The sequence below is a fragment of the Orbilia oligospora genome (genome assembly GCF_000225545.1).
Source record: "Orbilia oligospora ATCC 24927 unplaced genomic scaffold scaffold00188, whole genome shotgun sequence".
Classification (NCBI taxonomy): Eukaryota; Fungi; Ascomycota; class Orbiliomycetes; order Orbiliales; family Orbiliaceae; genus Orbilia; species Orbilia oligospora.
In genome coordinates this window covers 892,723-902,414 of record NW_011645745.1, presented here as the reverse complement: position 1 = coordinate 902,414, position 9,692 = coordinate 892,723, and the positions used below count along the sequence as shown (strand labels likewise).

The 9,692-nt window shown below is 46.1% G+C and overlaps 4 protein-coding genes across 4 annotated transcripts; 3 read left to right on the top strand and 1 right to left on the bottom strand.

Annotated features, from left to right (window-relative positions):
• Positions 1 to 293: 293 nt before the first annotated feature.
• Positions 294 to 1,540, top strand: AOL_s00188g275 (uncharacterized protein; the record flags this gene model as incomplete). The annotated part of the gene is made up of 2 exons (XM_011128523.1): positions 294 to 621; positions 738 to 1,540. 2 exons carry the CDS (start codon positions 294 to 296, stop codon positions 1,538 to 1,540), a joined length of 1,131 nt encoding a protein of 376 aa, XP_011126825.1.
• A 258-nt stretch (positions 1,541 to 1,798) lies between these two features.
• On the bottom strand, positions 1,799 to 2,953 carry AOL_s00188g274 (uncharacterized protein; the record flags this gene model as incomplete). The annotated part of the gene is made up of 1 exon (XM_011128522.1): positions 1,799 to 2,953. The coding sequence occupies one exon, from the start codon at positions 2,951 to 2,953 to the stop codon at positions 1,799 to 1,801; it is 1,155 nt and encodes a 384-aa protein (XP_011126824.1).
• Positions 2,954 to 3,640: 687 nt separating this feature from the next.
• On the top strand, positions 3,641 to 5,356 carry AOL_s00188g273 (uncharacterized protein; the record flags this gene model as incomplete). Its single annotated transcript, XM_011128521.1, has 2 exons — positions 3,641 to 4,503; positions 4,624 to 5,356. 2 exons carry the CDS (start codon positions 3,641 to 3,643, stop codon positions 5,354 to 5,356), a joined length of 1,596 nt encoding a protein of 531 aa, XP_011126823.1.
• A 1,534-nt stretch (positions 5,357 to 6,890) lies between these two features.
• On the top strand, positions 6,891 to 9,065 carry AOL_s00188g272 (uncharacterized protein; the record flags this gene model as incomplete). Its single annotated transcript, XM_011128520.1, has 4 exons — positions 6,891 to 7,645; positions 7,739 to 8,051; positions 8,110 to 8,490; positions 8,559 to 9,065. 4 exons carry the CDS (start codon positions 6,891 to 6,893, stop codon positions 9,063 to 9,065), a joined length of 1,956 nt encoding a protein of 651 aa, XP_011126822.1.
• Positions 9,066 to 9,692: the final 627 nt, after the last annotated feature.

Here is a 9,692-nt window from a genome sequence, read left to right as displayed (position 1 = left end):
AGAATGATTCGTGTCGGCCGCGCGATTGGAGGAATTGTATTGGCTGCCGCTGCAGCATTCCAAGGCGTCGCAAGAAGGATCGAGAGTTGGATTAATATGAGGCTTAAAACTTGACAGCGGATACAAGGCTGCAAGCTATCGACCCCTGTATCCCGCCTTTGGTGGAGTCGTTCTGATGCAATACTTAATCTATTGAATCCCCCACATTTGGCCCGGATTCCCGTATTAACTAAAACTAATCCTGTCAGTAGTCTTACTAGTGCAATCCTATTCCTAGTTTAAACCTAAAAAAAATGTTCTTGATAATCAGTCTTCCAGTCGAACTCCAGATCCAGATATTCTCGGAACTATCGTTCTATGACCAGATATCAGTAGCTCGGGTTTGTAGACTTTGGAAGTCTCTCCTAGTTACTTCTGGTCGGCTCCGAAGGGCTCGGTACAGTGAAATCGAATCTACCGGGGTTCATAATGATATGAACTTGGTGAATTATCGAGCTCGAGGCCTTCAGCAGGATACACCGATATGTTCGTCACGGTCTGATACAAAGCCTCAGATCCACCGGCTTCTTTATAATAAATACCAATGCGACTCGTCTTGTTTCCGTTGTAATGAGATCTACGGTACGTCGTATTATATTATATGAATTGATATCATTTTACAAAATAATATGAGTCGTATAGCTATACAGTTAATAGAACGATGATATCTAACGCGCGTTATAATGTAATAAATTTAGCGCTCCCATACATTATCCAAAACTATCTACGCGATACCTATGCATTCCCCACGCTCCATGCAGGGCATAAACACCAGCCCGCAAAGCCTCCTAAACCATATAGTCACGCCTATCTAAACGCAATCCTCTGTCAAACTACTTTACAAATAACAAGTTACGAACTATGTTTCGAAAAATGCCCTCTAGAATCAGGGAAATATCCAACAAAAATCAAACTCCCCGTCGACCATCCCTTCTTCGATGATCCGGTCTTCTCAACCCCTATCTACAACAAGTATGACAGAAGAAGTGATCCAAAATCTGCGAATTTTGATCAAGATGAGGAGAAAATGATCTCTGTCCTTCATTTACTTCACTTACCTAGGGTCGTGTGGCAAGTACACCCCGATGCTAGCTTGACAAGCATACATGTTTCACCCACTATGACTGTTCGCCAGCTTATCTCAAAAGCATGGCAAGCGATACGAGAAGTTTATCTATCCAAGCCGCACCCTTACGCGGAGATTATGGAGTATGTGCGGATATCCTTTAAACCATTAGACGAAGGTGTAGAAGGGGACGGTTTTCCACTATCACTGAGATTGGAAGTGGCTGTTGGAGAAGGTTATTGGGAACAAGTTAATCGAAAACTTGTCTGGAGGGGTAAGATGCCGGAGCCTGGACTAAGAGAGTGGAGATGCCCAGACCCAACTTTGTATAGAAGATTAGGAAACCATGTTGATCGATTATTTGCATCGTCGCATCATGGGCATGGGTCATGCTATAAACAGGAACATGTGGTATTACGCGGGATTCGTACCTAGGTTTGAGTATATGGGATTTTTGAGCAGGTCTTTGATAGTATTTCTTCACTTATTTACCTAGGTAGCTTCTCTCAGATTGTTTCCTCATTTGAATATTTCCGAAAGCATGGCGAAACTGATGAATTTAGCATATCAAATTGGAGAGGACATCTTGTATTAAGTATTTCGCCTGAACTTCTATACTGTCAAAATTGACGATGTCGAGTTATCTTCCAGACTGAGGGGTCAGAGTTACTGTAAAAAAAAAGCATTGATAAATTATGCCAAAAAGCATTTTCTTCCCTCGACATGCAACTTCTCCGTCGCCAACCACCAGAACGCTGTTTCCTCTTCCACTTCCTTCTCCCCTCTCTTCACCACTCTCTTATCAACAATCATATCCCTCCTCGGCCTCAAAAAGACCGCTATGGAATATCTCTCCCCGGCACTCCTCGGCACTACAACGGTATGCGCTGTTGGTAAAACTGTATCCTCCCCAATGGCCTCAACACCCTCATGTTGTTCTAACGGGGACTTTCCAGGTTTTGAGGTAAAAAATGGCATTAAATCCCCTGCCATTATGAGCACTGTTCCATCTATCGGTGGTGCAGAAAACACCTCTCCGCGACGGTTCCAAACGTAGAGGCCAGATGGTTCGGTTGCAGTGATGAGAGTAAGGATATCGAGATCTGTGTGGGCTTCTATGTGTGGAATTGCTTCACCATTATCATCGGCTCTATGGCTGTTTAGAACGGTGTTATATGTAGATTGATCCAGGTTCTGGGGTTGTTGGTCTATGACATCTGGGGAGTAGCGGAGATAGCGCATAGTACTGAAGCCCTCTTCTTCGAACACTTCTTGGGGTATTAGCTGCCTCTGAGAGTTGAATTGCTGGCAGATTTTTTGGAGTATCCCGATACTCTGATTGAAAAATTCAGTTGTATCTTTCCCGAATTCTTCATTATCGGGAGGCCCAAGTAACTTCTCGGCGGGGTTGTAGTCCCACCATTCTCTTCCACTGGCTTTTGCATTATTATACCCGCGAACGGTTGATTTTGGATCCCGAAGGGTATCTTTTATCTTCTTCGGGAGCGTCAAGAGTGTTCTTGCATGGCTGAATGGCGCAGGTGGAAGCCCATGATTGATTAGATAAATTGCAGGATATTTTATCAATGTATCTGGGATCTGAGAAACATCCTTGTAATCAACTATTGGAAGTTCTAGAGCTCCTGTTTCGGAGAGAGTTGAAGTTGACGAAGTCGCCGTGATGTTAGTAACCGTACCAACGGTACTCGTGTTGACATCGGCGCCACGAGGGCAGGTGCGTGCTGTCAGACCCTGTTCTCCCGACTCTTTTGATTTTGCATTTAGTTTCTGGTCCTTGTCGTTGCCGTTTAAAAACAACTTTTTGATGCGACTTTTCATAGAAGGCATTCCGGAAATTGAACTATGTGTACTGTACGTATAGAATACCTACTTTATGAGGGCGTGATGAGGGGTTGTTAATGTTGTAATGTTGCGTTTTTGACACTTCTGGCGTTTTGAGTACAAATTTGGTGTCTTTGGGAAGATGAAAAGTTGGTGGCGGACAGAACGGGTAAGTCTATGCAGAATAGCTATCTTATTCGATTTCAAATTCGAAGAGGCAGATTTAAAGAGGCAAAGGCAACGGATATCAAATTTGGATCCCTGTGTTATAATATAATTTCTCTCTCTTCTATTTAGATGTATTATAGCAGTCTTGTAACCAAGTATTATAGGGGCCGAGGATAGTGTCCTGTGATATTAAATCTAGAGCGCTCTGCCGGTTTAGAGGCAATGGTGTAATTATAATTCATTCTAACCCGGGTCTAATCGAAACTATAACATGTTGGTATTACGATCATAGTGTCAGAACCAGAGTAGCTAGGGAAAAATCTGGCCTCGACACTGTGACGTTAGAAGAAAATAGAGCCTGCTTTGGGGTTATAAAGTAAATTCCGTTGTAATCAAGCTAAATACTTTTCTTCTGCACCTAATATCGTCCTATTGCAGCCTGAATGGTCGTTTTTCAAGTAGCAGTGTATATCTAGATACTTTTGTCGCCACCTCTTGGAGTATTTCTCGACCTGGACATTATAGATGAAGATATCTCTCACCTTGTTTGTCGTGGCTATCTTTGCTGTGGTTCCGTTGGGGTGCTGTGCACCACTCGAGAGAGGTAACAAGAGTGAGACCGGCCCAAAAGGACGGACTACCGAGCCAGCAACAGCCCAGAAGGACGTTCCAGAGCCCGAACCATCCGAAAAATACCTACCCTACCTCGTCCTCTTCAAAGACTCCGAAAATCGACCATGGGAGACCATCCTCGCCAACATGGGCTTTGGTGCAGCGGTTAAAGAGAGCAAGCATCCTAAACGAGGGCCATTGGCATCAAGAGCATTAGACCAGGGTGACTCGCAGTACTTCACGACTCCCAACGGGCGCCAGCTGCATGCGTTCGGAGGCGGGGAGGGGACTATGAGAGTTTTGAAAATGAATATGACGCTGCCCGAAGTCGAACGTGTTAAACTATTGGAATATGTTGAGTTTGTCGAACAGAACAAGAGAATTCCGGTATTCGAACCCCCTCCGGAGGATAACCCTGGAGTCAAACCTTCTCTAGGACTGATTCGTCCCGCTACAGTCCCATATATTAACGCCCCCGGGTTTGAGTGCCGCCGTAGGGGGTTTGATGGGCGTGATCTTCCAATAATTGAACAATGTGGCGCTCCTTGGGGACTTTATAGAATTTCGTCTTATGAGCCTCCAGTGTTTACAAGTTCGGCTTCGGAACAAGCTTCGTTATCATACACTTACAGGTTTCGTGAGGGTGCGGGTATTGGGGTTGATATATATATTCTTGATACGTCGCTCAATGAAAACCATCCTGATTTTGAGGGAAGAGCGAGGCTCTTGTGGATTCCCACTGACGTGGATGATAACCCGGATATGGCATTGCACGGGTTCGTACTTTCCACATCTCAACTCCATATACCCCCAAAACATAGCTTTGAAAATCCGAACTTCTGTCTTTAGGTTGCGAGAACCATGTTAGCTAATATAATTACCTGGACGTTATATAGGACACATGTTGCTGGAATTGCTGCCAGTAGAACCTTTGGGGTCGCAAAAGGCGCCATGATATATGGAGTTGCGGTGATAGTGGGAGACGATATACTTGATGAGGATATTTACGGCGGCGGGAATGCCATTCTTCGTCATCATCGCGGTCGTCGTGATAGCCCTGGCTTTGCGGGTTCTATCGTCAATATATCTGCAGGTGTGGATGAGGGCTGGCCCGCTATAGAAATAATGGTGGGGCGGTTTCTCAGGGAAGGTATACATGTTACCGTTTCCGCAGGCAACAGGAACAAGGATGCCTGTGGAGCTAGCCCTGCTGGAATGTCGCGAATATTCCCCGTGATTACTACTGGTGCTATAGCTTTTGACGACCAGCGTCATCCCCGCACAAGCTGGGGGCGCTGTGTGGACATATATGCACCAGGGACCAACATTGCGAGCTTGTCTAGTACATCAAACACCGTTCCGGCAGTCCTGAGTGGAACATCGATGGCAGTGCCCCACGTGGCGGGAGTGATGGCAGCTGAGCTGACTTTTCGTCCTGAGTTTAAATTTGATCCCTCAGGTCTGAAGCGTTTCATCTTAGATAGGGCGATAAAGGGTGGGGTAAAGTTAAAGCGAAGCAAGGAGGATGAGAAGGTAGTTGGAGGAAGATTGCTGCTGAACAATGCCTCACCGGGGCCTCCTGTGCAGATTTCGCCAGCCAGATCGTTTCTGCCAGATGGAGGATTTTAGTAATAGTTGTTTTATCATGGGAGAAACAGCCGCTGGAGGTGGACATTCTGTTTGAGTTTTAATCTAGAGATCGATGATATATTAGCCTGCTAGTTACTATGCCAAGTCTGTCGCTAATATCCTATTTCCACCACACTAGACGATCTATAGTTACGATTAGTATACGAATCAATTCGAGGGCCATTTAAGTAATAAAACAGATGCTAACCACGCGCGAACGGAAAGTGTACAACACGGTGGTGTAGAAGTTTTTGTTGCATTTTGGGAGACATGACTGGCAAACTTTGCGTGGGAAGCCGCGACGCCTGTGGATGGATGTGTACTCGTATTATCCGACGAACCACGTCGACACGCGATAGCTCAATACATAGTAGAGATCCAGAGAGAGAGTTCTCATCTTTGCATGGTAGTCCACCCGTTATGCTTGTGCATTGGATCCTGCCAGCGGAAGTAACCATGTTAATACTCCACAGCTAGGTGCATGGAATCGAACAGTTACTCCCCAAGGAGCTAGCTCGCTTCGATAGAAAATGCTGTCAGCTCCCTCGATGGCATCCGCTAAAAAGCGAACCAATGGCGAGGTATTTACGCCAGTGACATCATGCACAGATGGACTGGGGTATCCCATTTTTCCGCAGCCCGACCCGTTTTAGGTATAACATTTTCTGGGAGAGAGCTGGGACCAGACGCAGACTTCCTCTCATGCGACTGCGATTTTTTCAGGAAGACGAGCTTTGCATAGGATATCATGTATCCTTGCTGTCTATCCGTAATCAGATATGAAAAATCTTTTTCTTTGTTTGAATATTTGGGATATCCTGTGGCGTAGTTATAAGCCTTTAGCACTTGTTAGCAATCATCACAATTGTTTACAATGTTAGCATTATTGTGACTGCCACTAACCTGGACCAATCCCTTTGTCTGCTTCGGCCATTAGTCAGTCCCTCAAATTTTTCCAATTTTTCCAATTTTTCCAATTTTTTCCTTCTCCATCGATCGAATGGATCGGGGAGGGTGCTCTGCGCTGCACTGTGGCTATACCAGCTAAAAAGTGGCTGGGTGTTGGTTGTATTATTGGCGTTGTTGCGCATTGTTGCCGTTGCCGATGCCCGTTTTGATGGTGTCGTTCTTTTGCCTGGCTTTAAGCCTTCCCACTTTTCCTCTTCCTCTTCCTCTTCCTCTTCTCCCTCTCAATTCTCCCTCTCTTCCTTCATCCTCAACAACCTCCCGGCTTTCATCAACCCCCCACCAACATCACCACCACTGCATTCACAATCGCCCGGTCAAGCGCCAGTCCAATCCAGCTTCGTCAGACACGCGCGATTCGAAGTCGCAATCCTCAAATCGTACCAAAGATCCGTTAGTTGAGGTCTGCCGCCTCCTCAGGCACCTGAAAAGACGCTGAAAAACGCGTCGTACACCTACAATCACCTGTTGGAAGTCCTCTCCACAGTCGGCCCTACTTCTTGCCAATCTTCTGTTCTTCATTCCAACCATATTTCGTCCTTTCTGATCGATTCAGACCACTTTCATCATGTCTACCGAAGATAAAGCAAAGTCACCAGCGCCACCGGCAACCACTGAAACTTCATCGGAAGTTAAGGAAACCGCTTCGGAGGTTACCTCCACCGTTGCACCGTCAAAGGAGGTCGAGGTGCCGGCTACTACCACCGACAGCAAGTCTCCTGAGCCATCTAAACCTGCAGATGCCGTCGCTGACACCACACCAGCCAAACCCTCCGAAGACGCGGAAAAGCCAGCTAACGACGATGAAGCTTCGGAAGAACCTGCTCCACAGGAAGCTGAGGATAATGACACGACACAAACCACAGTCCCGGTCGATAATAATGACAAAGACGACTCGATTGCCATATCCCCCATCACTGAGGCCAACCGGCCTTCGCGTGCTGCCGCCCAAAAGGCACAAGAAGCCACCAAACCACGTACTCCCGCTAAGAAGAAGAGTTCCACCAATCTCTCCGGAGCTGCTGCCGCCAGTTCTGCCAACAAACGCAAATCATTCGGTGGTAAGGCTGGTCCTGATATGGCTCTTAAGCCCGGTATGATCGTGCTTGCTCGATTGAAGGGGTATTCTCCTTGGCCAGCCATCATTGTCGAAGACGATATGCTTCCTGACGCCGTCAAGAACGCCCGCCCCAAAGACAGCACTAGCAAGCGAAAGGGCAAGTTTAGCATGTTGGGAATGGCAGAGGAGGATATCCCGATTGCTGCCCGTGGCAGCTCTGCAGGTCACTGGCCTATCATGTTCCTTGACAACTTTGAAAGCTTGTAAGTCTTACTCCATCCTTCCTAAATTCCTTGCTGTTTTCATGCTCTCGTTTGTTCTTAGTCTTTTTGCCTGACTTTACTGACCGTCTCCAGCGCCTGGACGATGTTTACAGAGATAATGCCTCTCGATAAAACCGCCATCGACGCCTTCTCGCCACGTGGAAAAGCCAAGGACATCGTCAAGGCTTACGAAAACGCTAAGAAGGGATATTCGCTTGAAGATATCCGCAACATTAAGGCAGACGCTTATGAGGAGGAAGAAGAAGCCGATGCAATGGATGTTGATGAACCAGAAGAAGATGAGGAGGAGGAAGAAGAGGTTGAAGTCAAGGCTCCTAAAGGCAAGAAGAAGGCCGCTCCAGCGAAAGAGTCGAAGAAGCGTAAAGCAGAGGAGGAGGTTGAAGATGTAAGCTTGCGCACCAAAAGCACGATGCAGCAGCAATTACTAACTAGAGAAGACAAAGGCTACGAAAACCCCGAAGAAGCAAAATACCGGCAAGAACGTCAAAACTCCAGCCTCTTCTAAGACAAAGACTCCCGTTAACGGTGCATCGAAAAAGAAGGCTGCCGAAGAAACCCCGGCCCCAAAGTCATCTAAAAAGCGAACCGCTGCTGTTGCCTCCGAAGAAGAGGAAGACACCATTGATAAGAGCGCGAAGAAGAAGACTAAGGGTGCTGAGAAGAAGGCTGTCGAAAAGGATGACACTCCAGACGAGGCTACTTCTTCCTCGGCTAAGGCGAAAAACCTGACTGTAGAAAAAGATCAGAAAGAGAAGGAAGTTATGTACCTTCGACACAAGATTCAGAAGGCCTTACTTACCACTGATAAAGTCCCAACTGAAGCAGTAAGCTCTTTTGACCCTACCCCAATGCTAGAATTTGTATGGATGTTGACTGATGTTTTGAAATATAGGAGGTCGTCAATATCGACCACTACTTCCAGAAACTTGAATCGTACCCCAAGCTTGAAGTTGCGATCATCAAGAAGACTAAGATCAATAAGGTCCTGAAGGCTCTTCTTCGTCTTGCCAGTATCCCATTTGATGATAAGTACAAATTCAAGGATCGCACTCTCAAGATGTTGGATGAGTGGAATCAGCTCCTTGCTAATGACCCCGAGGCATCCGGTGCTGAACCAAATGGTGTCAAGAAGGGAAGCACAAGCGGCAAGGACAAAGCCGGCAAGAGCCCTGAACCGTCAACTGAGCCTGAGAAGCAGAAGACCGAAGAACCGAAAGAGAAAGTCGAGCTCGCCGGATCTGACGCCAAAGAAAGCACTGAGAGTGTTACAGAGAAAGACGAGAAAACCGATGCCCTAGCTCTAGCCGAGGAAGAAACCGCTAGTGAAGAGAAGAAAGAAGAAGAAGAGGAGGTAGTAGCTGCCGCCGAGGCCAGCAAGGAAGTCGCTGCGGAAGCTTAAAAGCTGAAATTTTATGATCTCCAATCTCTCAAATTGTTGAGAGACTCTATTATGGTAATTATGCGCTGGCCCGGCCTTTCTTTTCTGAACTTGGATATACTTCTTTTTTTTTTTTTTTTTATCCACTGCTTGTTCTGTGTCAATTTGCAAATTTTCCAAGGCACTTTTTTATTATTAAGCATTTTAACTCACCCCTTTCGCCCTCCATGCCACACCTCCTCCCATACCACATTCGCATACCTACTCTCCTTTTTTGTCAACTCTGCTGTCCTGTAACGTTTTAGAGAAAGAGAGATCGGCGAGTGCGGTACATCTCTCTATATTTGGTTCGAATATTCCAGCGAAAGGCGATTAGCAGAAGGCAAATCAATAGTTAGGAACAACTTCTTCTCCTAACGGAATCAAAAAAAACAATGAAAAAAGAGATGGTGAAATTATCACGATCATTATTACTCCCACGTATGACCTAAGCCTCCAAACAAAAGCGGTGGTCGTATATCTCATGTGCTCTTCTTTTTTTCGCTTTGGTTGCTGTTTTTGTCCCTTCGTCGTTCATCGTTTGGGTGGTGCTTTCTTTCGAGAGGTATAATATGTGTTACTCGTCTCTTAAAAAAGGCTGTTCAAGAT